Genomic DNA, 26,677 nt, shown 5'->3' on the forward strand with positions numbered 1-26,677 from the left:
AGATTTACAAAAAAATTCTTGTCTCCAAGCTCTCTTTGTTCATCATAGAGGGGTGATTTTGGGTCACTTTTGGCCTAGAATCACCCCCTCTACACCTTTTTTTCTTTTCTTTTAATTTAAATAAGTGATTTTCACATAGATTAAGTTTTTCTTTTGTGTTTTTTTGTGATTTCGTCGTCTAAGTGCGTCGTTGTGCTGATCGTCGTCTTGTGCGGCGTTATTTAATTTCCCGTTTTGTTGCGGTGTTCTTTGATTCTTCTCGAAAGATTATCTTCGGTCAATTACAGATTCAATCAATGATTTGGGCATCAACGTTGCAGATCCGGAAGCATGGATATTCCGGTGATTTTAATTTTATCATATTATTTGTTGTAGGCATTATGCCGTTGTATGCTATTAACTCGGATGCTGTGAGTTTGTTCGCAGATTCATCCTTTACGTTTTTAGCGAAGTTGAATATGTGGTTGTATTTGATGTATCTGTCGATTTGAATGAATGAATATCATTTTGTTTGTGTCAAAAATATATATATATATATATATATATATATATATATATATATATATATATATATATATTTAATCTTTTTTTTGTTACAACATATGTGCACTATTATTATTATTTATTTTTTTGGGAGAACTACTACTACTACTATTATTATTATTTTATTTTTTGAAAATGCACTATTATTGATTTTCACTGTTACAATAAAGGTGCATACTACTATTATTTAAAAAATTAAATAAAATGTAGTACCTTGTAGTGTTTTTCTTCTTCTTCAAAATATAAAATTATTCATTTCAGTAACCATATATATGGATGGATAAAATTAGACGATAATGTTAAAAATATATCATTTGAACAAATATAAATTTTATATCTATAAAAAAATATAAAATTTACAATGGATTTAAAGATATATCATTTAGATTTTATTTATATAAAATTTTACACAAATATAAAATTATTTTATATGTTATTGAGATATACTACATTAAAATTTTATGCATTTTTATTGAACATTTTATATTTTTATGAATATCAATAACTCATAAGATTGTTTTAGATCTATGTAAATTTTACATAGATGATCCAAATAATATATACTTTTAATCAAATGCTATATTTTATAAAATACTATTAGTTAAAATGTTATATGTAGATACACAAAATTAAGATAAAATATTGCACACAAAATATTAATATTTTTTATTATATTTATAAACTATTTTATTTATTTATAATGATTTTAAATATTATTTTTTTATAAAATATTTTATCAAACAAATTTTAAATTAGAGTTTATTTTAAGTTTTTTAAAAATGAAATCACCAAACAATTTTAACTTTATTTTTAAAGCACTTATTTTGAACTTTGTTTTAAAGTAGCTTTTAGACCGTAAAAAAGTCATATCAAACGATACATAAACATTAATGTTAACTTACTACAGGGATTAAAGAAGGGTGCAACTACAAATGAATTTATCCACAATCGTTTATATTGTGATTGTGAGATCCACATAAACCATATCTATTTAGAAGCTAATTGTTCCGCCGATATTCTCGCTAACTTGGATTGTCAGCAAGAATAAATGATTGTGATACGAGCAATCTACTCTTTAAATTAATCAAGTCAAATATACATGATATCCTGTGTGCGGTATTCTACCACTTTGTAACATTGACGTAGATCGTCTAATTTAAAGTCAACAAATGAGATGTGAAATTACTGAAATATATCAAATAATCACACCAATTGAATCTCGGATAACATGTAACCGTGTGATTATATTACAACAGATAAACCCACTTGGTTGGTCTAGTGGTGTTGACTTGTGATCTTGGAGTGTGCTCGTTTCAATGTCTCAGGTTCGATTTCCTCTGATGTAAATTTCGATGACTAGTCCATACAGAGTAAAAAATTATGGCTTTAAACGGAGCCCCGCAAGCAGACGGTAAAATCGGCCCCCTCAGATTAATCGGTCATTATGCCAGATACCGAGATTTAAAAAAAAAAAAATTACAAAAGATAATCATAATCCCATAGTTTATAGCCCTAAAATAAAGTACAAGGGTGGGCCCAATTGGATCTTGAGGAACATTGTCAGCAGCAACATTATAGAACGAGACACCATTTTCTTACTGAGATCCTCTCACTTGTTCTTTGTCTCATGGCTTCGGAGAAAGAAGCTGCTCTTGCAACTACTGCCTCTGAATCTAATCCTCCCACTATGTAAGCTCTCAATTCCACTCTCGTCTCTCCAGTTGTTTCTCCAACCTCTGAATTTTCTTATCCTGCATTATTGTTCCTCTAAACCTGCTATATATATATTTTTTTTGACACAAAACCTGCTATATTATGATATCGGTTAATTTGCAAAATCCCCTTAAAGCTTGCATTTTTATGTAGATAGGCTTAATGGGTAAGTTTTCCCCCATTTTTTATCGTATTAAGTGGAGTGTTTGGTCACACAAATTAGAATCATGCATTTCGTTTTGCTGGTTATTCGTTGGAATTTGTTTCTTTCTGCTTCAATAATGGCTAGTTACATTGTTTGTGTGAGCGTGCATATAATGTGATAAGTTGAAATTGCCGCATTCTTTCTTTTTTTGAAGAAGCTAAATTAGCCCACCCAAATTGGCGTCGAACCTCGGACCTCAAGAGGAGCACACTCTCAGGTCCGAAGCCAATACCAATGCATCAACCTCGGACCTCAAGATGAGCACACTCTCAGGTCCCAAGCCAATACCAATGCATCAACCCAAGTGGGTTGAAATTGCTTAATTCTTAATGCCTTAGTCCCCCTTTATTGTTATAATTTGTTTTTGGTGTCAACTCTCCGGTTCCTAGGGGAAGGGGCCTAGTAATCCGGAGTTTGGCCGCGAGGTAAGTAAAGCTTGGCCAAAAAATTGTTCTGCCCAGAAATTGAACTCAGGTTCTCCCGAATGATCCGTTCCTTGGTGAAACTCATTGACCACTTGAGCCTTATTGTTATAATGTTGTTTAGGTTTAAATATGATTATAGTCCTGCGACTGCAATTATAATGTTTTCTGAATTTAGTCCCGGTATTTTTTTGTTTGTTTAGATTTGGTCCTGCATATTAAAAAACGGTTGGTTTTAGTCCCTAATGTCAGTTTATTGGGCCACATGGCACCACGGGTCGTGATTGTATTGAGCCACGTATGACGTCAGAGACTAAGGGCCTGTTTGGATTGACTTATTTTTGAGCTTATGAAAGATAGCTTATGCAAATAAAAAGGCTTTTACCTTAATTCATAAGTTCCCACTAACTAAAATTGTATTTTTATAAGCTATTTTTTCATAAACTATGATGACAAACTTATAATAATGCATAAAAACTTATTGATTTGCATAAGCTCAAAAATAAGCTAATCCAAACCGGCCCTAAAACTCAATGTTTTTTTGAATTTGTATGGACTGAACCAAACAAAAAAACTTACAGCGACTAAAAAAACACACACTATAATTGCAAGGACTGAACTTCTATTTATACCTTTTGTTTATTTATTTTTAGTTCCTAATATTCATGTATTATGTGATGAACAGGTTTGACAGGAGTAACATCAAAAGGGAAAATCCTTCTACTGTATTTTACGAGGATGATGAGGTACTGTATGTCCGAGTCTGATGATTTATGGAGTCCCCCATTTAAATTTTGTGTAGCTTTATGTCTTATATATACATATCAAGGGAATTTTATTAATAATGCTTCAGATGCTACACGAGCAAGAGATTATAACATTGATAAGTTTATATACTTTCCAAAGATATAACAGTTTTATAAAGATCAAGAAATGTTTGTTGAAATTCATTTGTTGTCTTATGAAGTGTTGTTCTCTTTTGCTTTTCCAGTTTCAATGAAAGTAGTGACTCTTTTTTATTGTTTGTGAAAGCTTATGGTTTGCATTTCTTTACACTGCGGAGTCTATACTTGTTGATTAGGTAATTGTGTTAGAATAGTTCAATAGGTATCCACTATCCATTAATCCATGTGATTAAAAGAAACTGAGCACCGGGATGCGCTCTTTCAATCAAATGCCTTTGATCAGTTTTCTTGATGAATTGCATATTCTTAGACATGACTCAAGTTCAGTGATGAAAGGGTTATTGATATAATTTTATGAGTACATGATTTAAAGCTAACTGGTGTATCTATATAGATATTTCAATTTCTCTATGTTAAACTTTATGGACTGATTTTTCTGTTGCACTTGTATCTCTGTCTCGGTTATTGTCTTGACTAATGTCTTTTAGATGGGTAAAATAGGGCCGCTGAAACACATATATATGTCTAAAATGTTTGGAAAATAATTTTGCTTTTTATGTATTTACTTTTAGATGAGTTCATTCTGTTTTTATTGTTAATTTGTTGTTAATCATATTGTTAGTCATGGGTTCATCTATGGTTATTATTTTACTTTCTTCTCTTTATGTTTTCTTCTCCGTTGAATAAATTTCTATGAGAAAATTGCTTCCACTTTGGCAACATCATAATTACAGAGTTAGCATGATTGTAAACATCATTGCATGCCCGTCAAACTCGAGATCCTGCCTAAAATCGTTTAGGGATAGGAAAGTTGTAAATTTTGGGATTGTAACACGGATCGTAAGATCCCACTAAGAGACAAAATTATATTTAATTATTTATATTATGATTAAGAAAAAGAACCGTAAACCAGCAAAATAACCTTAACATCAAAATTTCCTTAATTTAATCACAAGTCACAAGCTCGCATAGTCTCAAACATAAAACTAAAAACATCGCCAGCATCTAAAAATATCTAAAACTTTAATTTAACAACTCATTCGAAGCACTGTGATTGTAACCATCATCTTCCATACAATCTTTAGCTCCTACTCCGTCAATTTCATCATCAAGGTTAGGAATGTGAAAGGCAACAAGTATGTCAAGAAGAATGTGAAAGGCAGAAAGAAATTGAGATGAGAAGAGGCGTCGAGCTGTAAATGGTACATAGAAGAAAATGGAATCCAGACGTATTAAACCAGAACAGGATTTATTACTAGAAAATGATAGGAGAAATTCCCAAGTTAGGAAGTAATTACTCTATTTAAAATGCACGAGTCCCAAAAAATATGTTGCCGTTCAGCGTTTCCCTCTTATGCGCTGCAAATCGGGGTAAAAAACCGGGTTAGGAAAAGTGTGCTGCAGATAAGGTTAAATGGGTCAAAAAACCATCAGCACTGGTGTGGGAGAGAAGAGCATTGTTCCTGCGTTTTCACGATCTTCCTTGTCGCGCCGCCTCATGCGGCGAGTTCTCTACTGTGTCGCCATGTTGATGGAAGATAGACACGTGAGATTGTGTGCTTTCATGTGTTATCGCACGATCTTGACAACCATGCATCATCGAGCACTTTATTTCAAATGTTTTTATTCCTAAACAGTTGAAAGATGGCCATATTTTGCACTGGAACCTATTATGGTATAGGTTTAAGGGAAAATAAGTATCACTAACTCATGTTGTCAATAACAGATGGCCAAAACTTCTGCATACAATGTGGGTTTGTAACCTATGCGTCACCATGGCAGTTGGTGCTTCAAAAATTGCCCATGACAGGTGGCACAAAACCCGCCATGCCATTCTGCCACGACCGTTATTTAACAACACTCCCTTACCTGCAAAACTTGAGGAAATTATTCTCATTACACATTGTGTTAAATGTAAATGTTAATAGGCTTCTTAGAAGCAAGTCTTGGCTAGCGCGGTTTCATCCTTAGCTGTTATTCTGGTCAAAGCTATTTTGTGGTATGTCATAGCAATTGATAATCCTTTCATCTTTTCTCTTCTGTTTGACAGGTCCTTGCTTATAAGGATATAGCTCCTGAAGCTCCTCCCCATATTATAATCATTCCCAAAGCTAGAGACGGGTTGAATGGTCTACCTAAGGTATTTGTTAAATGACTTTTATGCTTAGTAGTTATGTATGTTCTCTCGAATGTTTATTTCAAAACAGACATCACATTTACAGATGTGCTCAGTATACTTAATACATGACAAAGTTCAAAAACTATTTTAATTTTTTAATTTTTAATTCATGTTAAAAGAATATACTCCTTCATTAGAATTGCTATATAAAAGAATATACTATTTAGAAAAATTTACTTTATGATATGCTTCCTTCATTATCAGCATGTTGATAACAGAAAGGTTTAGTTTTTGCAATGAAAAAAAATTGTGCAACTTATATGCTCAATTTACACTACTTTCAATGTTTGAAGCTGTTATTTCAGGAAGAAGAATTACTAAATTTATTCCCTGAAAGAGTACCATTATATCCTAGATAACATTGCTTTATTTATTATCTTGTAGATATGAAGCGAGCCACATGTCTTTGGATTCAAACTTAGCCATGTGTCAAATTTAGGCAGTGTTGTGTTAATTTGAATTGCTATATAAATCTATTGCACGTAATTATTCTTTCAAATCATTAAGGGCAATACTAAATCTTCGTTTGTGCCTTATGATAACACATCTTTTATCTTTATTAGGAGAAAGTGTAGTGCCTGAATACTATGATGAGCTATGAACTATTTTGGTATGAATATGAAACCACAACTCTTGGTAGTTGTGTAAATTTTTCATTCATAGCAGTTCATTTTATAATTATCTAGTTTGGCCTTAGTAGTAGTTTGACAATTTGTTGCGTGTTTTATAAATTCCTCTTCAATACATAGGCATATGATATAGTTCTTCATTTTGTGGTGAATATAGTTTCATTTTGGTAGTGGGGGTATTACCACCATAATACACTGATCAGATGTTCCCTACATCTTTCACGGATAACTTATCTCTCTAGTTTGTGTTATAATTGCTTATTGTAGAATGTAGATATCCATATGCAATGTAAATTTTTCATTGTTATCCCCACATCTTGTTAGCAAGATGTATTTGACCCTGAAAACACCTTAAGCAAATTAGTAATCGATATTTCTCTGCTTTTTCTGTGGACCGTAAGATCTTTGATTCGGATTCTGATCACTTTACTGTAACTATTTTTCTAAGCAGTCATGCAAGAACCTAATTGACAATCCTTCTGGTAAATCAAAATTTTGGATGATGATTATCATAGTAAACTAATATTAGTACTGTTGACAAATTGAGCTCAATCAGAGCGGCATAGCCTGTATGATAAAATAGTCCTTGATCGAATAGAAGGCAATCATTAAATTTAAACATCAATTGCTGAAATAGATCTTGTCAGTTACACACTAAAATTCATTGTTTGTTCCTATATATTGAAATCATTTTATAAATTTTGCAGTTTTACCATTTCTTCCGCATTTCAGATATTAATTTGTTTGTGGATGCGGTTTAGAATCACTTTTCTTAATTATTTCTCCCATGTAGCATCTACATTGTCACACTTATGGTCGAACTCCTTCAATTAAGCTGCTCTTGAAGAGAGCCAAATGAAAACAAACTGTATATACAAATATCTTGTGATGACTTTAATTAGTCACATCACATGTATTATCACGCAACATCATTTTTTTTATTTTTCCATTGGTAAATTAAACTGCATATGCAAATATCTTGTGATGACATTAATTAGTCACATGTATTATCTCACAACATCATTTTTTACTTTTCCATTGGTAAATCAAATTGAATGCAGAACCTTCCCAAACCTTGGATCATCAACTACAACTATTCTACATTGTTATTCTTAGGCACATGCTTATACAAATCTGATTTATTATGGTACTGTTTTCAGGCTCAAGTCCCGCTGATTTCAAGCCAAGTTGGGTTGAAGAATGTTACGCTCGATGAATTACTACAATCAACTAAAAAAGGACGAAGAACTAAGTTTACTCCGGGAGAAGATAAAGTTCTCATCCAAGCATGGCTAAATGTTCCCAAGAATGCAGCTGCTGAGGCAAACCAAAGAGTAGATTCCTTTTGGTTAAGAATTAAAAACAATTACAATAAGCATCGTGGCCATTTCAAACCAAGGGGAAATTCACAATTAAAATCACGTTGGCATAAGGTGAATAGCATAGTTCATAAATTTGTAGCGTGCTACAAAGCAGCCAATGAGAAAAAGAAAAGTGGTAGCTCTGAGTCTGACATCATGGGAGATGCATATACGCTTTTTTATCAAGACGAAGGTGACCAGTTCAAGTTAGAGCATGCATGGCGATTGTTGAAAGATGAGCCTAAATGGTTAAATTCATCGTTTGAAGGATCTACTAAAAGAACCAAGATTTCCGCTTCTGGAGCATACTCGACCACTTCTAATCTGAACATGCCATCAAATTGTGAATACAATGCAGTGTCACCTACCGTGGTTTGTCCAGCAGGGACAGAAGTAGAGAAAAGAAAGGGAACATCAAAATCAGAGGAAACATCGTCTGTGGTTTGTCTGACGGGGACAGAAGTAGAGAAAAGAAAGGGAACATCAAAATCAGAGGAAACATCGTCTGTGGTTTGTCTGACAGGGACAGAAGTAGAGAAAAGAAAGGGAACATCAAAATCAGAGGAAACATCGTCTGTGGTTTGTCCGACGGGGACAGAAGTAGAGAAAAGAAAGGGAAAATCAAAATCGGAGGAAACATCTTCTGCTAATGTTGAGCTAATTGAAGTGCAAGAAATTCCAAAAAAAAAAGTTCTTGTCATGGCAGAAATGGCACGCGTCCAGGATGAACAAAACAAGTTGAAGGAGAAAGAGTTGAATATGAAGGAGAGAGAGTTTGAGTTGGAGTTCCTCTTTAAGGATACATCCGGGATGACAGCCAGACAACAACGAGATCATGAGATGTTGTGTAATGTGATTAGAGAAAAATACGGAATTATGTAATGTAGTGATGCTAATCAAGGTAGCCATTGTTCAAAGTAGTAGTAGTATTTTTCAAACTAGCAGTTCAAACTAGTCTTTCTGTTGTCTCGCAATATTTATTTGTAACATCTTAGAGGATTTTCACACCTCTCAATCCTGCAATCTTGTTTAATTTTCTTAACAAATTCTCTCAAAACTACCAAAAGCAGAAAACCAATGTTTACTTGTTTCTATCTGAAAATATGGTGGCAAAGAAACCATGTAACATGACATTCTTTTTGAGGAATATTTCTGATATTCATTAAGCAATGTAGGGAGTTTAGATAATCCTTCAGGTAATACTGGTTGTCTAAGGAAAGCTACTGATCACCCTTGTTGCATCAATATAGCATCCATACCTCTTTAGAAGCATCTGTTTCAAAATGTCAAAAGTTTGATATGATGAGTATATCCAATTCAACCACTTTAATGCATCTAAGACGGCTTGTGATTCCTCATTCCAAATAAAATTGTCCTTTTTAAGCAATTAATCTTACCACAATCTTGCACTAATCATTTTGTGTAATATTTGAAAGGTAAGTATTTGAAGAGAAAAGAATACATACATCCATAAATACATGTTTATAAGTGAGAGCAATCACCACTTTACTAGCCAATTCTATAAGATTGAGTTAGATCAAACTTCCAATTCTAAGATGATATCAAATTCTCCATAATCTCCTGAGCCACCTTCTATAAGGTTTTCTATAAGGTTTCTGATGATCCACCTACATTTGTATTCACACACCAAATCCAATAGTAGTGGGCGCAGAGTATGTTAAGAGTCCTAATAAGTAATAATTACTAATATATAATCATATGAGTGTTTTTTATCTACGTCATATCATCTAAGCGTTTTTCTTTTAGTAAACCGTCAAATACCCCATTGAAATTTTAAAATTCGTCAAATATCCCATGAAATTTGGAAATAGACAAATACCCCTGAAATTTTAAAAAGTCAATCAAATTGCCCCCTGACACTACCAACAAAGTCCACGCAGGGCAATTTGATTGACTTTTTAAAATTTCAGGAAGTATTTATATATTTCCAAATTTTAACAGGGTATTTGACGAATTTTAAAATTTCAGCGACTACTTGACGGTTTCCTCCGTTTTCTTTTAGTAAATTAGTTTGCACAGTATAGGAGCAAAAGATACTCATAAGTCATAAGCATTGTTGCTTCAAAAATAGAAAACACAATAAGCAATTAAGCATTAGACGTTATTTCTTTCACTAATGGAGGAAGAAAGCACTTCTCACGGCACGGCAGAGTCCAACGCAACTGACCGCATAAAACTCAACGTAGGCGGGAAGCTCTTCGAAACAACTCTTACTACCATCCGTTCCGGGGGTCCAGACTCTCTCCTCTTCGCACTCTCTAACCGTTTTTCAAACGACCCGAACCCGGTTTTCATAGACCGCGACCCGGAAATCTTCTCCGTCCTACTCTCTCTTCTCCGAACCAATCACATCCCTTCCACCTCCCGCCGCTTCTCCAAACAAGAACTCGCCGACGAAGCTCTTTTCTATGGCATTGACTCTCACCTCCGTTCCGCCACTTCTCCACCGCCTTTCTCCGGCATCGATGCATCCATCGTTTGCTCCATTCGTCCTGCATCAGAAGGTCTTCCTTCTACTTTCACCGCCGCTGAAAACGGCTCCGTTTGGATCGCTCACGGCGGTCAACTCTCTAGCTACGACTGGAACCTTATCCACTCCGCAACCGTTCGTACTCACCTCGATGAGATCAACTCGATTTGTAGAGTCTGGCCGGAGATCGCGGCTGTCGGAACTGAATCCGATGCCGGATTACATTTCTACAACTTTTCCGGTAGTCGCCACGTAGGTTCTGTTCATTGGAGCGATCCTTTAGATCCGCGAATCTTCAAAGCGCGAGTCAACGCGATAACCGCATCTGAGAATTCGGTTTTCGCTTCTTTCGATTGTCCTCACAGAGAGAATTGCATCCTCGAGGTTGATAAGGCTAAGCTCCAAATCGTGTCGGAGTTAGGTCGACAATCGGGGAACCAAGCAAAGCACATGGCTCCCGGGAAGCTTAATTGGGTTCCGGCAACTGGTGTCCTCGTCGGAAGCGCGGTCACCGGAGGAGCCTTTGGTTACTCCGGATATATCCGGTTGTGGGACCCTAGGTCTGGAGAAGTGGTTTGGGAAACGAATGAACCGGGTGCGGCTGGTAGGAGTAGTAGGTTTGGTGATTCATTTTCTGCTATAGATGTTGATGTTGAAAAATTGTTACTATTTAAGCTTTGTTCAAAGTCAGGGGATTTAGCTATGGCGGATATGCGTCGTTTGAGTAATGATCCTTGGATTTATTTGAAGGAGAAGAACCCTAGTTTATGGACAGATGGTGGTGATGGGAGTACTAGCAGTGTGGTGCATTGTTACAAGGGGCAAGTTTTTGTGGCGAGAGGTGGAGAGTTGGAGGTTTGGTCGAGAGTGCAAGAGGTGGTAGAGTGTGAGAGTGAGAGGGAAAGGGAGAGTGATGGTGAGGGAGTTTATAGGAGGAATTTTGTTGATAAGAGAGAAGACTCAGAGAAAGGTGTGATTAAGAAGATTGAAGGTGGTGGAGATAGGTTGTTTATTAGCAGAGAAGATGTTGAAGGTATTGAAGTGTGGGAGAGTTCCCATTCCGCTGGAGCTATCTCTGTTTTGTGACCTTCGGATAGGATTTGATCGATAGGGTTGGGTTACTTTGTTGTAAGATTCTTGCTCCTCCATGAAAACTATAGAGTTGGTTAATGTTCTGATTTTTTGTGAATAGCCATAATTTGATGCAGTTTTTATTACTTTGTCTTATTCATTTCATTCTATTTGCTGCATTTGTTGTAATATTAGCTCAAATATCATGAATAAACCACAATAGGTCTGAAGTAAATTCCTTATGATGTTCAAGATCAATTAACCTTTTGGGTCAAGTGTAATACATTATTGACACCAACTTTATTTACTTCTCTATTTTTCTTAATACGAACTTTCATTCTCTTCTATATTGTGGTCATATCTGATTTAAATGTCAGAGAAAGAGAAGTTTGATTTGTGAGTGATGAACCTGTTGATGGAGATATAGCTATTGTTATCAACAAATGAGAAAATGTTAGTACTTTGTTTTGCTAACTTGATTACTTAAATAATATTGAGCTTTATTATTTTGTGCAACACTTTGTAAGCAATATCGGGTCTGTTTGGTAAAAATAAGCTATAAGCTAGCTGATAGCTGATAAGCTAGCTGATAGCTGAAAAGCTAGCTTATAACTGATAGCTGAAAAGCTAGCTTATTGAAATTAAAGTGTTTGGTAAAATTAACTTTTAAAGTGGTTATTAAATATAAAATTACATAATTGATAGTGGGTAGTTTATTTTTTAGAGTGGGTAGTTATTAAATTAAAGGGTAAAAATGGAATAAAGTGTAAAAAGCTATAAGCTATAAGCTATAAGCTCAAATGCTACTTGAAATAGCATCTGAAAAAAAGCTATAAGCTAGTACAAAAAGCTTGTTACCAAACACCTCTAATTTTTTGAAACAAGCTTATAAGCTCATATAATAAGCTATAAGCTAGCTTATTTGTGTTACCACTAGTTATTTTTTGTTGTACAAATGTTAAGTTCCGTCTTCTAGCAAAAGGATTGCAGTGGAAACCTCAGTATTGATGTGGTCTGTTTTGGTTAAGAACTTCCCTCGTTTCCATTTTCAACTGACTATTGCCAGAATTTGGAGTGCTGTTTGCTTTGGGTCAAATATTCTCCATCTTCAGGTATCCTTCCATCACAGATTTTATTAGTAGTAATTTAGTAAATAATAATGTGTATTTCTTGACTGTCATTTGTAATCTAACAAAAATTAGCGGTGCTTGTACGCCTATATTTCATTCATCTGTAATTATATTTAATATAATTAAAAATTCAATAGAATTGAAAACTGAAATAAATCAACTTCGATGATAGAATATTTAAAACTCTGAAATTCTAATGAGTCCTCCCTCCAACAAAGAATTGGGAGTTACTAATGTTTAGTGTCGTGCCTCTTTGCCAACATGTGTCTCTACAGGCATAAGCTATGGAACCCTTCAGAATGGCCAAAGCACTGTTATTCCTTCCAAGAAACAGAATCCCAACATTTCATCATCAAAATCAAATTTTGAGGCCTTTCTCTTCACACAAATTAGGACCCAAAAGACCAAACAAAGACTTAACTAATGCTGTAAGAATCCTTAAACTCGTTTCCCCCCAAAAAAGTGTCACTGATATTGAAAATCGTCGAAGTCATCTTAGGCTAGTTCAGGACATTTTGGACAACACTGCAACAAATCCTCTTTGTGGCAATTCAGTTACTTTAAAAACTGTTAATGAAACTATTATTAATTCCTCTGTTCTTGAGATGGAACAAGGATTGGGAATTGATGTGTTTCTTGTCTCATGCTTTGAGTTCATGTGGGTCAAAACGTGATCTTTATGGAGGTATTCAATATCATTGTTTGGCAATAACAACTGGGTTCATTGCTAATGTTTATGTTGGAAGTTCTTTGATAAGTTTGTATAGTAGATGTGCTTTGTTGAGTGATGCGTACCGCGTGTTCGATGAAATGTCTGAGAGAAATGTAGTTTCATGGACTGCGATCATTGCTGGGTTTGCACAAGAATGGCGTGTTGATATGTGCTTGGAGCTTTTTCATCAGATGAGGGGTGTAGAATTGAAACCAAATTATTTTACTTACACTAGTTTGCTTAGTGCTTGTATGAGTAGTGGAGCACTGGGACATGGGAGAGGTGTCCATAGTCAAATAATTCAAATGGGTTTTCATTGTTACCTTCATGTTAATAATGCTCTCATTGCCATGTATTGCAAATGTGGGGCAATTTATGATGCTTTTTACATATTTGAAAACATGGTGAGTATGGATGTTGTAACATGGAATTCTATGATTGTTGGGTATGCACACCACAGACTTGCACAAGAAGCAATTGATCTCTTTGAAGAGATGATAAAGCAAGGTGTTAATCCAGATGCTGTAACTTTCCTTGGAATCTTATCCTCGTGTCGGCATGAAGGTCTTGTTAAAGAAGGACAAGTTTACTTCAGTTCAATGGTTGATCATGGTTTGCAGCCAGAACTGGTTTGCTTCTTGAGGCTCTTGATTTCATCCAAAATATGCCTGTTTGTCCTAATGCTGTGATATGGGGTTCCCTACTTTCTTCCACCAGGCTTCATGGAAGTGTGTGGATTAGCATCCTAGCAGCAGAAAGCAGGTTATCCTTGGAACCAGGGTGCTCCGCGACACTTCTACAGCTAGCAAATCTGTATGCAAGTGTTGGTTGGTGGAATCAGGTAGCACGGGTACAGAAATTGATGAAAGACAACGGACTGAAACCAAATCCTGGTTGTAGTTGGATTGAAGTATAAAACAAAGTTCACATATTTGAAGCACAAGATAAGTCAAACAGAAGAATGACCGACATTCTTTTGATAATGGATAGTCTGGTAGACCATATGAGTGGCTTAAGCTTTCGGTTTCAGGTGTCTGACGAGGAAAATATTTGGTTAGCACAATGAATTTCAATTCAATGTCTGCGCTTTTGTAGCTTTTCCAAAATACGTGGTTTGGGCATTGACTGCACATTTGGCAGGGGCAGAAATGGAAGAAAGACATTTTTGTTTCAGTGAAACATTATTCATTGATAACAGGAAATTCTAGAACTCTAGAAGCAATGCTAGCAATACGGACAGTGAAATTTGATATTTGTTGAATGTGTGCTAAATGCTAATGCTCGTTGTCCTTGCCAGGATCATAATTATAGCAGAAAAATAGACATCTTTATGTGGTGTGATGGAAGAGAAACTTAAGAAAGCATAATATGGATTCTCTTTCATTGACAAAGTGAATTCTCATTCATCTAACTCCTATCCATTCATTCACCCTTAAAGGATGACAAACAATAATCATGTTGGCAAAAAAACAAAAGGGCAAAGGCTTCATTTATACTTGACACTGACATCAACTAGTGTCACCTTGAGGCTGGCATGAGCAATTTCATTGTTGCTTAAGCAAATTCAAGTTCAGTAAGTTTGATTTACATCATTGATGGTGTCTCAAGCTTTTGGTTCTTCTATGTGTCCAAATCGTTGCTTCACTGGGTATTGGTTGGTTGGCATATCTATACAGTTAATTATAACTATGTTGCTTATATATATATGAATAACATTTTACTCTAATTTTTGTAATAAAAAATAGTTTTTTTTTTTTTTTTTTTTTGACAATAAAAAAAATAGATTTCCTAGTAGTTTCTGGATTTGACTTTTCTAACCTCTTTTGTTTGCTCTAGTTGCTATGCAGTACCTACCTACCTACCATTACCCTTCAAGAATTTCTTTTTTCGCTCTATTTTTAGAATGTGAAAGTTTAGTCTTCTATTTATTTATTTATTTATTTCATTAGTAATTAATTTTTTTCCGCTCTATGTCACTTAATTGGCTGCCAATTGACGGTTAAAATCCGTCCATAAATAGCTAGTTGGTAAATATATTGACAACCCCCACAACTGCGATTGTGAGGGGACTGGAATCACCTGATGCCAGAACTGACCCCCGAACCAGATTCAACTGGTGGTGAAAAACCAAAAAAATAAAAATATATTGACAACCAAAAAACGGCAAGGATCTATAGTTCAAAAATAAAACATGAATTTATTCGCAGCCTGAACCGTCAGGAAAGCTTGACACACAAACAACTTACTGGCCGCCTAGACCTCTACCAAATTAATTTGAAATTCAAATTTTGAATTTACTAGTGTCCTAGGCCGCCACTAAAATCTCTTCTAGTTTTTTCCATCACATATCTTGGCGGGTCCACTAAATGAAAAGAACTCTCTCTATTTAGAATATTTTGACGGATAAACCTGTCAATAACTTTAATTTCATTTGGCGCCTCAGACTTTGGCGGCCTAGAAAGTTAAAGATTTATTCGGAAATTTTTCCCCCTTCATTTTGTCAGGTTTTTATTTTACTTATTTAATGGTTGAACCGCCAATGAGTTAATGAGGGTTAAAAGCCGCCATGAAATAATTTATAGCTTTGTTAATAAATAAAGATTTTCTTATAATGACAATAGTTAATAAGATTAATTTAATATGAGTGTGATGATATGTGATAATTTTATTACTTTTCTTGATCTATGCACAAAAATCTTAAATGACATTTATTTTCAAAACAGAGATAGCACATAGACAGAAGTCACACACACTTGAAAACTATATGAGACAAATGTTAAACTATAAATTGAAGTTTATTAACCAAATAATTAGACTAAAGTGATTAATGAACACTCCTAAGATGAACCGTTAGGAAGAATTCAAATTCAATTTTTGATGGAAACATTTCTTGGCCAACCTTTACTTAACTTACAATCGAAATCTAAATTATTAATTGAAGCTTAGTAATTGAGCTTAAGTGGTCAATGATCTTTTCTTAGGACGCCAAAGAATCCAAGTTTAATTTCGAATGAAAATAATTTTTGGTCAAACTTAACTTATCCTACGGTTAAACTCTGAATTATCGGTGACCCTTTTCTCTAGGAGCCAAAGTGTTAATATCAGAAAAAGATAAAGAAATCAAAGCTTATTTCCACTTAACCGATCCCTACCGGTTTATATCGGTTAGACCGGTTCAAATGTATGAGTGGTTTAACATAGTGACCGGACCGGCCATTTGCCCGGTTGTGGTCTGACCCGTATGGTTTTCAAAAGACCGGCTTTATGTTCAGTGGAATTTCCAAGGATCCAAGAAAGATCCTTCTTTTTCTTCTTCCAAGATCCCTCAATCTCTCACACACAAACAAACAAACAAACAAACAAGAAAAAAAACCAAACATGGGTGTTGTGTTAAATCTTGTAGATGCAATCTTGTTCCTATTGTTTCTATTGATAGCAATTGTAGCACCATTGATAGATGCTCAAACATGTCTCCCTCTATCCTACTTTCCTGATATTCTTGTCAATGTTAAAACATGGTACACCAATGAATATGGTGATTATCTTGTTGCTGAAAAACCACATTTCTTTGTTGGTCTTATTTGGCTAGAACTTGTCTTTCAATGGCCTCTTTCTCTTATCAATCTCTATGCTATGTTATCTTCTAAGCCTTGGTTTAATACCACTTGTTTGATCTATGGTGTTTCTCTTTCCACTTCTATGGTATTTTCTTTTTCTTTTACAAATTTATATTTTTTTAATCTTTTATAAATTAGTATTTTTTTGAAAAAAATTTATATGGGTCATCTTATTTTTTGTGGTTGAACATTATAGATTTTTTGGTAGTGTTGTATGATTAGGGTTCTATATGTAGTTGGAGAGTAGAGAAAATGTAATTAGGGTTCTAGTTTTTGAAAATTATATTTTGCTATGTTTTTGCATTTGTAGTTGTTAGATAATGTCCAAATGGTTATCAAGTTTGCTCTCTGAATTTGATACAAAAAAAATTGTTAGTTTTGTAGGACTCAATCCAAAATTTCAGATGATTTAGTTTATCTAAGATCTGTTAGACCATCCGCTATGTTCCAGATATCCAATCCTGGATGAAAGAGTAGCGTGTTAAGACTCGCACATTGAATGAGATATGATTTGAAAATGGGTTTATAACTGAGAGGCATTTTTTACCTTCTAAGTGTATGTTTGGTATCACGGTGAGTATGCCAGAATCACGGTGATCCACCGTGATTTTGCAGAATCACCATGAGTCACCTTGATTCTGACATACCTACCATGATACCAAACGTTGGCTAAGTTTGTTTTGTGAGGTTAAGTTAAACTCAAATTAAGATAAGCTTCATCAAAGCTATAGATGGTGTCACAATGTGATTTTGTTACACTTTGGATAATGAATATCTTGCTTTTCACTTGACATATTTTGATTGTTTGTGGGTTATGCAATTTTTTAGATTAGCTAGATTTCAAATATAATCAGAACCTGTTATCAAGGTATATGTCATGGCCTGTCTAACTTCGTCTTCTAAGTTGTAAATCTCTGCATTGATTTAAATGACATATGTTTCACCGATTATAGAGGTGGTATAGTCTATTATGTTTTTGGATTGAGCTAACTCATCCTTAAAAGCCGGCTTAATGAGGGATAATATATTGAAAAGAGATAAAGCCTAAAAAAGAGTTCATAAACGCTGACATCTCTCACCTTAAAATCTCCGATTTTGTAGGGTGGAGTTAGACTCAATCCAAATTTCAATATAATATGAGTCTATCCATGATCCTTTGGGTCAACCACTATCAGGCCATGCTCCAGATATCCAAACTTGGGCGTGAGGGGTGTGTTTAGAGTTCCACATTCGATGAGATGCAGCCTGAAAATGTGTTTATAAGTGGGAGTCATCTCTCACCTTATAAGCTATTTCACACTTTATAACTCGATTTTGTGAGGTTGAGTTAAGTAAAGTCTTAATCCCGGCTATAAATGGTGTCACAATGAGATTTTGTTGCAGTTTGAATAATCTATATCTAGCTTTTTAACTTTACATCTTTTGATTGTTTGTGGTTTATGGATTGTAGGTTGCTGTATTATCAGAAATGATGGGATCCAAGAAAGCATCTGATAAACTATTGACAATGTATTTCCCTTTCATGTGTTTGGGTGTTTTAGCTACTCTCAGAGGGTTGTTGACAAATTCTTCAAAGTCTTCATCAGCTTTTGGCAAGAGACCTGCAATGGCGAGGAAAAAACAAGCTTGAAACAGTTTTTATTGAATCAAATTTGAGAAAATGGGAAGAGAAGAAGACTAGTAGGTGTGAAAGGATGTATCATGCAGATTTCCTTTGTCTAACCACGTTTTGGTACTTTTTAGTGTTGAGGTTGTATTTAATCGATTAATCATTGAAATTGTTAGGGTTATTGAAATTAGTTCCTCAAATTTGTGAAATAGCAATTTAGTCTCTTAAATTGAACAATATCGGTCAATATAGCTCTTTTTCTAAGTTTAACACTACAATTTTGAAATATTTATCTTGATGTATGTAGCAAGAGATTATTCAAATCAATATGTAGTTTTTCCTTAGTTTTGACGAATGTTTATAAAAGCAATATTTTGACGGATCGACTAAATTGATTAACTTTCTTTAAGAGACTAATCAGCTATTCGTAAATTTGAGGGACTAAATTGTTCGACTCTTACAATTTTGAGTACAGAAATGCTCATTTACTCTATTTAATTCTTTGTGTGTCCTATGTTTAGGTATTTGAGAAAAATATTTTGATTCATGTATACATCAAATTCCATTGTGTTGATTACTTTGCCATGATTAGAAATAAATGCTAACTATTGCCATGATTGCTTAAGCTAAATGTTTATTCACCTTCAAATAGATACAAAAACTAGTTCAAGCATGCAGAAACTATGGTCATTGATAGATAGTATAACTATTCAAGTATGCAGAAACTAGTTCAGATAGATACAAAAACAAGATAGTGAGAACACAAAACTGAAAAAGAATGCACATAGTAAAAGTGAATAATTCCCTGCATACTTTTCTTAACATTATTTGCTTTGTTTGTGACAAGAGGTTATAAACTTTGGTTTACTTTTCTTAACATTGACCATTTACATAGTTACATAAGGCTTAATCAGTGAACTATATGGAACTATGTATAGTATATACCAAGTTGGAATGGATAATTCTGATAGGTTTATAAATAATGTTTATTAATTTTGGACCTATTAGAATTATCCACCTCAACAGTGTATCAGTACATATTCAAATAAGATGTGTAGCTGAGTTGATTACATTGTTCTACGCTAATTTCTAATCAGCGATTCTCATGCACATAAAGTTGATTATATAATCAAACCTTCACTTTTTTATAATCCAAAACTAAGCCTCTTTTTGATATATAAATTGGATTAGTATTTTACATAAAGTGGATTAGTATTTTAACACGTTGTAACTAAGCCTCTTTTGATATATAAATTGTCCTAGATAGGTCCAAACTCAAGAGTCTTATTCAGAAAATTCTCTCGGGTATGTATATAGAACATAGTTTTGTTTTAATCTTCAAATCCAAATCTAATAGAATGTTAATATTCAATTCATAGTCAAATTGCATAGTATAAATACCTCAAATATTCTTGAGTACTACAAGCACCACACACTCTTCTCACAACTAATCAACTTCATATATAGCAATTATTTGTCACACTTCACTAGCTACCATGGCAACCAATAATCAATTATATCATATTTCATTGGCATTGCTCCTATGTTTGGGATTGTGGACTATTCAAGTCACTTCTCGCACTCTTCAAGATGGCACCATGAATGAAAGGCACGAGCAATGGATGGATCAATATGGAAAAGTTTATAAGGATTCTCAAGAAAGGGAGAAACGTTTCAAGATATTCGCAGAAAATGTGAATTATATTGAAGCTTTCAACAATGTTGCCAATAACAAGCGATACACACTAGGCGTTAATCAATTCGTGGACCTCACAAACGACGAGTTCATAGCATCTAGAAACAAATTTAAGGGGCATATGTGCTCATCAATCACAAAGACAACAAGTTTTAAATATGAAAATGTAAGTGCAATTCCATCTACGGTGGATTGGAGGAAGAAAGGTGCAGTAACACCTGTGAAGAACCAAGGCCAATGTGGTAAGTGTTCACTCTTTCCGTCCCATAATGAGTGATCCAGTTGAATGTTTTACACATGCCAAATTGCCAATGCATAACTTTAACCATTAATATCTTTAATTGTATAATAGTAAAAATTATATAAAAAAGAAGAAGAAGTTGGTATTCTAAATATATTCATCGGAACAAATCTAACAACATTTTATATATGCTAATATTTGTTTTTATTTATTAGTAGAAAAATATGGTCAAAAGAAGATATGTGAATAGTACACATAGTCAAACTGGATCACTCATTTTAGGACGAAGGGAGTATCAAATAAGTAATGTATTCAAAATTCTACATGTGGTCAAAAATTAATTATCATCTAACTCTGGCTAATTTTAATTTATCATTGGTAGGATGTTGTTGGGCATTCTCTGCAGTTGCAGCAACTGAAGGAATCCATAAGTTGACTGCCGGAAAGTTGATTTCTTTATCAGAACAAGAACTTGTTGATTGTGACACAAAAGGTGTTGACCAAGGTTGTGAAGGAGGTCTTATGGATGATGCTTTCAAATTCATCATTCAAAATCATGGACTTAGTACTGAAGCCAAATACCCATATCAAGGTGTTGATGGAACATGCAATGCAAACAAAGCATCCATCAATGCCGTTACAATTACCGGGTATGAAGATGTTCCTGCCAACAATGAGCAGGCACTACAAAAAGCTGTGGCAAATCAACCAATTTCTGTGGCTATTGATGCTAGTGGATCTGACTTTCAATTTTATAAAAGTGGTGTTTTTACTGGTTCATGTGGAACTGAGTTAGATCACGGTGTTACTGCTGTCGGATATGGCGTAAGTAATGATGGAACCAAGTATTGGTTGGTTAAGAATTCTTGGGGAACTGATTGGGGTGAAGAAGGATACATTAGGATGCAAAGAGGAGTTGATGCTGCTGAAGGACTTTGTGGCATTGCAATGGAAGCATCTTACCCTACTGCTTAAATTCCAAACTTAATGCTTATATGTTACCTAAACATTGTAACATTCACCATGGTTTCTAGACTATGTGTATATTATATTTATCTACTAGTTATACTTGTGCATTTATAAACACATTAATGAATATATTAAGAGTAAATATTATTGACCACCCTTCTTTTTCTTTAGCTAACACAATCCTCTCATGTTATCATGTTTGGGGAACGGTTATATATAGTTTTGCAACAAAGCTAACAAGTAAAGGCTTAAAATATTAAGACGCTGTTCGATTCATTAGCCAACCCCATCTTGTGGAATACGGCTAGGTTGTTGCTAATATCTTTCTAAAATATAACTAGAATAGATATACATTATAGAGAAAGGAGAAGATAAATAGACAGACTTCAACATCCACAGGCATAAAATCAAGAGGAAATTAACTATGATTGAATGAGATTGTACTAGCTTCATTTTGTACTTCCATTTGGAAAATTAAGGCAGAGAGATAATCATTGTGATACTTACAACAGAACTGAGTAAATGAAAAACTATGGAATCTTATTTCCTAGTTATACATGTGTCACACATTAGCATTATTATAGAAATTTGTAAACTCTGATTGTTGAACTGCGTAATCGTAGCCTGCATAGGAGTTGATCTTTGGCGTCACACCCTCCCTATATGGCCTTTGGTCCAAATAGACAACAATCACAGTTATATCATCATGATAAGCCGATCTAAATCCATAATTTTGATTGCCATTGTTCCCACTAATACAATTACTCTTAGGAATCTCTATAAGGTCACGATATTTTATCCGCCTTTTACCAGCCCCCTTCTCTAGAGCAAGCATGGCAAGTCTTTCAGCGATTCTATCTCGTGGACTGGTGTTAACAACTCTAGCAGCCTTCTCATTTGAAATCAATTTCCAAAATCCACCAGATCCAAATATAATGAATCTATCACTGTCACTTAAGACTCTTGAAAAAACTTCTGGCTGTGATGATAGCAAAGGTCTTGTAAAAGGTGGAGTCACTACTTCAGACAATGGGATTTCGAATGATCTCCTTTTGGTGAACAGTGCATTTTTCATATATGCATATCCTATACATCTACTTGTCTCGATTAAGCCTTTAACTTCAATGCTATGGTAGCGACTACGATTATTATAATCTGGATGCAATTCAGTGAATTCTTGTTTAATATCTGGATTTAGAAAACTGTGATCACTAACCATCTGTTTAACAACCAATCTTTTACCAATGCCCTTCTGAGAACCGAGTATAGCGCGCGAGTCTCCAACGTTGGCGACAAATAACGTCCCTTTCCATATGATACAAATCAAACAACCTGAACTAACAAAACTCTTCTGTACCTCATGATGTTGCTCAAAACTAATTCTAGCAAACTCATTAAAACCTGTCTCCATTTGGTCAACAACTTGCCTCAGAATAATCTCATTCATAGAGTTATTATTCTGCTGAATCATCCCTGCAATTTATAACCAGATTATTTCCTCATCAAACTTTATATATACTATATGTTAACTCATTCAAAAATATATCTGCACACATTGATTTAGACCAAAAGTACAAGAAAGATTAATTTTCTTGATTTCTTCAGTGTTTATAATTAAGAAAACATTTTCCATCTCCTCAATTCTTGGATATACAATTTCATATCCACACTCAAAGAACAGCATTCAAAGAATTAAAGGTAAGAAACAAAATAGGCAATGTTAATAAGATAATAACAAACACATATGAATGAAAATGAAAGAAGAATGAACAAATTAATGAAAAGACTCACTTAATAGTTCAGTGAAGATATGATCTATAATATAGATGGAAGCGGCGTCGCCTTTATGTCCATCATAAACTCCAACAAAGAGTGCATCAGTGCCAACTTCAACTTGGCTCTGATCTTCCATATCCTTATTCGCCTGAACTGCAGCCATGGAGAATTCGCCACAGTGATGCCTAACCAGTGGCCTCGACCACGCCAGAGGGTCTTTATTAAACAGATCAGCTTTGAAATTATACTTTTTGTAAGGGGAGCCGAAAAGATTATTTAGAAACGAAACCATGATCTTGTGTTTCTCTTCTTGAAGACAAGAAAAGAAAAGAAACGATTGAAGGAGAAAGGAAGAGGATGAATGAGTGCTGAGAGTGTGGAAATAAAAATCTGAATGTGGTTGAAATGTTGAATGAATGAATATTGAATATTAGTATGCATGTATTTATAATGTAACTGAAAATCAACTAACTTGTAACAGAAAATGAAAAGCCTCAACAGAAATACACATATATTAACTTCTCCACTTTATAATGTAACTGAAAATCAACTATCGTGTAACAGAAAATCAACTACTTTTACAAAATAATCTCATATAAAGTGGAGAAGTTAATATATGGGTATTTCTGTTGAGGCTTTTCATTTTCTGTTACAAGTTAGTTGATTTTCAGTTACATTATAAATACATACATACTAGTATTCAATATTCATTCATTCAACCACATTCAGATTTTTATTTCCACACTCTCAGCACTCATTCATCCTCTTCCTGGTAAGATTTATGAATCTATGTTACATTAGTAACACTATTATGTTAAATGTGACTCTATCTGTTCTAAGTCCTTCCTCAGATCTTTCTGAAAGACAAAGATAACTGCGTCACAATATAACCTTAATACTAAAGAATATTGAAACTTTTGTTCATCGCATTTAAGTGTACCCTAATGTGCATAATTTCATGTAGTCTATTTTGCAAAATTTCACAAAGTATGCAATGACCATTGCAAATGGAGTAATGTGATGTGATGACGGATGAAGGATTTTCTATCTCAGTGGACATTTGGAATTTTGTTAATTTTAGATACAAAATTGTCTGACGACTACAATTTCAAGGACTAAAATATTGATTCAGTTGTTTTTTTAATATTTCGTCGCATTTATGTTTTTTTAGAAACAATCTTATTAAGGACAGTCCGCAATAATTTTTCTGGTCTGTTCTTTGGGATGCCATTCACTAGGCCAAATCCTGATTTTGTACAATCTGTCAAGAGTCAGTTATAAACTCTTGATTGTATGTCAGGAAGGACTGAGGTTAGTTTATCATTTCCTACCCTATTTGGCCTTAAAAAAAGTACTGTATCATATGTAATAGAGGAAAGAATATCGTAATCAAACTTCTATTTAAAAAAAGTATTGTAATTTTCTAGCTGCATGGAATGCCTTTTTTTGGCTCTAAATTTTGTTCGCTGCAAATTGTATCATATGTAATAGAGGAAAGAATACCGTATAGGCTTTCACAATTACTTACTCCATGCTCTAGTTCAGATAATAAACAACTGAGTACTGTAAAACTGTATGTATGCAGTGTAATAGAAATGTTTTCAAACTTCTATTTAGAAAATTAAGGCAGAGGCGTAATCATTGTGACGCTTACAACCGAACTGAGAAAATGAAAAAAAACTATGGCATCTTATTTCCTAGGTATACATGTGTCACGCATTAGCATTATTATAGAAATTTGTAAACTCTGATTGTTGAAATCCGTCATCGCAGCTGCTATAGGAGTTCATCTCTAGCATCACACCCTCCCTATTTGACCTGTTGTTGTCCAAATATACAACAACTACAGTTATATCATAATGATAAGCCGATCTAAATTGAAAATAATTGTGAATGCGTGTGTCCGACCCACTAATTTGATTACTCTTAGGCATCCCTATAAGTTGACTATATCTTGTTCCCCTCATATTAGCCCCTTTCTGTAAAACAAGTGTGGCAAGTCTTTCTGCGATTCCATCTCGTGGACTGGTGTTAACAACTTTAGCAGCATCCTTATTTGATATCCCTTTCCAAAATCCACTAGATCCAAATATAATGAATTTATCAGAGTCTCTTAAGATTCTTGAATAAACATGTGGTTGCGATGTTAGCAAAGGTCTTGTAAAACGTCCAGGCACTCTTTCCCAACTCGGGATTTCAAATGAGTCACTTTCATTGACCTCCTCCTTCAAATATGCATATCCTATACATCTAGTTGTCTCGATTAAACCTTTTTCTGCAATCATTATACAGGTACGAAAATTAATATTGTAATCTATATCACGAAAATCTGGCTGCAAGTCCCTGATTGCTGATTGAACTTCTCGATGATCAATATTGTGATCTTTAACAATCTGTTTAACAGCCAATCTTTCAAGTTTACCAATGCCCTTCAGAGAACCGAGTACAGCGCGCGAGTCTCCAACATTGGCGGCATATAACTTCCCTCTCCGTATGAGACAAATCAAACAACCTGAACTAACAAAAACATTTCTTCCAGCAGACTCCATAAAACCTTTCTCCATATGGTCAACAACTTGCTTCATAATGTTCTCATTCATATTGTTATTATTCTCCTGAATAAGCCCTGAATTTATAACCAGATAATTTCCTCGTCAAACATCCATGTTAAAACAATGCTACACTACACATGACAATATATATATACATGTTTTATAATACACATTGATGTATACACAGTGTAATGATAATAAAATAATAAAAGACACACACACATACATGAATTAAAATGCAAAGGAGAAAGAAACAAAGATTAAAAATGAAATAAAGACTCACTGATTAGTTCCCTGAAGATATGATCTTTAAGATAGATGGAAACCGTGTCGCCTTTATGGCCATCATAAATTCCAACAAAGAGTGCATCAATGCCAACTTCAACTTGGCACTTATCTTCCATATCCACATTCGCCTGAACCGCAGCCATGGAGAATTCGCCAGAGTAATACCTAACTAGTGGCCTCGACCACGCCAGAGGGTCATTAGCAAATGCCTGAGGGTCTTCAATTTGAAAATACTGTTGATAAGGGGTCCCAAAAAGAACATGTTTTACAAATGGAAGCATTATCTTTGGTTTTTGACTTCTTGAAGAACATGTTTTACAAAATAGAGATCATAGGAACTTATTTTTGTGAGTATAGTAATTTGATGTCGACAACCGCATACTAAACACCCATGAAATCACATACCAACTATGAATCACATGCAAAATAGTGAACCGTGAAACAATACCTGAGGCATACACTGTCCTTATGGATTTATCCGCCTCATAAGCGTAAATCCCCCATATTCAACAGGATCTTCTCCGGTATGAATCATACCCGAGGTGACAGAACAGCGCGAATGCGCGAA

The 26,677-nt window shown here is 34.5% G+C and overlaps 6 protein-coding genes and 1 pseudogene across 6 annotated transcripts; 5 read left to right on the forward strand and 2 right to left on the reverse strand.

Moving 5' to 3' along the window:
* Window positions 1–2,087: 2,087 nt before the first annotated feature.
* LOC123893220 (glutathione S-transferase T2-like) lies at window positions 2,088–8,972 on the forward strand. The gene is made up of 4 exons (XM_045943157.1): window positions 2,088–2,232; window positions 3,569–3,629; window positions 5,839–5,928; window positions 7,757–8,972. Exons 1-4 carry the CDS (start codon window positions 2,171–2,173, stop codon window positions 8,837–8,839), a joined length of 1,296 nt encoding a protein of 431 aa, XP_045799113.1. The 5' UTR covers window positions 2,088–2,170; the 3' UTR covers window positions 8,840–8,972.
* A 1,032-nt stretch (window positions 8,973–10,004) lies between these two features.
* Window positions 10,005–11,815, forward strand: LOC123889281 (protein ENDOPLASMIC RETICULUM-ARRESTED PEN3). Its single transcript, XM_045938550.1, has one exon. It carries the CDS (start codon window positions 10,095–10,097, stop codon window positions 11,532–11,534), a length of 1,440 nt encoding a protein of 479 aa, XP_045794506.1. The 5' UTR covers window positions 10,005–10,094; the 3' UTR covers window positions 11,535–11,815.
* A 611-nt stretch (window positions 11,816–12,426) lies between these two features.
* Window positions 12,427–15,230, forward strand: LOC123889280 (annotated as a pseudogene).
* Window positions 15,231–16,503: 1,273 nt separating this feature from the next.
* On the forward strand, window positions 16,504–19,194 carry LOC123889282 (sigma intracellular receptor 2-like). Its single transcript, XM_045938551.1, has 2 exons — window positions 16,504–17,063; window positions 18,429–19,194. Exons 1-2 carry the CDS (start codon window positions 16,626–16,628, stop codon window positions 18,606–18,608), a joined length of 618 nt encoding a protein of 205 aa, XP_045794507.1. The 5' UTR covers window positions 16,504–16,625; the 3' UTR covers window positions 18,609–19,194.
* Window positions 19,195–19,869: 675 nt separating this feature from the next.
* Window positions 19,870–21,551, forward strand: LOC123890214 (senescence-specific cysteine protease SAG39-like). The gene is made up of 2 exons (XM_045939782.1): window positions 19,870–20,525; window positions 20,907–21,551. The coding sequence occupies exons 1-2, from the start codon at window positions 20,084–20,086 to the stop codon at window positions 21,497–21,499; spliced, it is 1,035 nt and encodes a 344-aa protein (XP_045795738.1). The 5' UTR covers window positions 19,870–20,083; the 3' UTR covers window positions 21,500–21,551.
* Window positions 21,552–22,055: 504 nt separating this feature from the next.
* Window positions 22,056–23,432, reverse strand: LOC123891771 (probable protein phosphatase 2C 68). The gene is made up of 2 exons (XM_045941666.1): window positions 23,285–23,432; window positions 22,056–22,966 (listed from the first exon to the last, which is right to left on the reverse strand). Exons 1-2 carry the CDS (start codon window positions 23,430–23,432, stop codon window positions 22,056–22,058), a joined length of 1,059 nt encoding a protein of 352 aa, XP_045797622.1.
* Window positions 23,433–24,981: 1,549 nt separating this feature from the next.
* LOC123891772 (probable protein phosphatase 2C 43) lies at window positions 24,982–26,390 on the reverse strand. The gene is made up of 2 exons (XM_045941667.1): window positions 26,105–26,390; window positions 24,982–25,895 (listed from the first exon to the last, which is right to left on the reverse strand). Exons 1-2 carry the CDS (start codon window positions 26,388–26,390, stop codon window positions 24,982–24,984), a joined length of 1,200 nt encoding a protein of 399 aa, XP_045797623.1.
* Window positions 26,391–26,677: the final 287 nt, after the last annotated feature.

Source organism: Trifolium pratense, linkage group LG6 (genome assembly GCF_020283565.1).
Source record: "Trifolium pratense cultivar HEN17-A07 linkage group LG6, ARS_RC_1.1, whole genome shotgun sequence".
In the NCBI taxonomy this organism is placed as follows: Eukaryota; Viridiplantae; Streptophyta; class Magnoliopsida; order Fabales; family Fabaceae; genus Trifolium; species Trifolium pratense.

Bases quoted from the DNA above. Each gene is read 5' to 3' on its own strand.
- LOC123893220 (XM_045943157.1), top strand. From the start codon at position 2,171: ATGGCTTCGGAGAAAGAAGCTGCTCTTGCAACTACTGCCTCTGAATCT. The intron at 2,233-3,568 runs GTAAGCTCTCAA...TGTGATGAACAG, and splicing joins GAATCTAATCCTCCCACTAT to GTTTGACAGGAGTAACATCA. The intron at 5,929-7,756 runs GTATTTGTTAAA...TACTGTTTTCAG, and splicing joins GGTTGAATGGTCTACCTAAG to GCTCAAGTCCCGCTGATTTC.
- LOC123889281 (XM_045938550.1), top strand. From the start codon at position 10,095: ATGGAGGAAGAAAGCACTTCTCACGGCACGGCAGAGTCCAACGCAACT.
- LOC123889282 (XM_045938551.1), top strand. From the start codon at position 16,626: ATGTTCAGTGGAATTTCCAAGGATCCAAGAAAGATCCTTCTTTTTCTT. The intron at 17,064-18,428 runs GTATTTTCTTTT...TATGGATTGTAG, and splicing joins TTTCTCTTTCCACTTCTATG to GTTGCTGTATTATCAGAAAT.
- LOC123890214 (XM_045939782.1), top strand. From the start codon at position 20,084: ATGGCAACCAATAATCAATTATATCATATTTCATTGGCATTGCTCCTA. The intron at 20,526-20,906 runs GTAAGTGTTCAC...TATCATTGGTAG, and splicing joins GAAGAACCAAGGCCAATGTG to GATGTTGTTGGGCATTCTCT.
- LOC123891771 (XM_045941666.1), bottom strand. From the start codon at position 23,432: ATGGCTGCAGTTCAGGCGAATAAGGATATGGAAGATCAGAGCCAAGTT. The intron at 22,967-23,284 runs GTGAGTCTTTTC...TATAAATTGCAG, and splicing joins TATCTTCACTGAACTATTAA to GGATGATTCAGCAGAATAAT.
- LOC123891772 (XM_045941667.1), bottom strand. From the start codon at position 26,390: ATGCTTCCATTTGTAAAACATGTTCTTTTTGGGACCCCTTATCAACAG. The intron at 25,896-26,104 runs GTGAGTCTTTAT...TTATAAATTCAG, and splicing joins TATCTTCAGGGAACTAATCA to GGCTTATTCAGGAGAATAAT.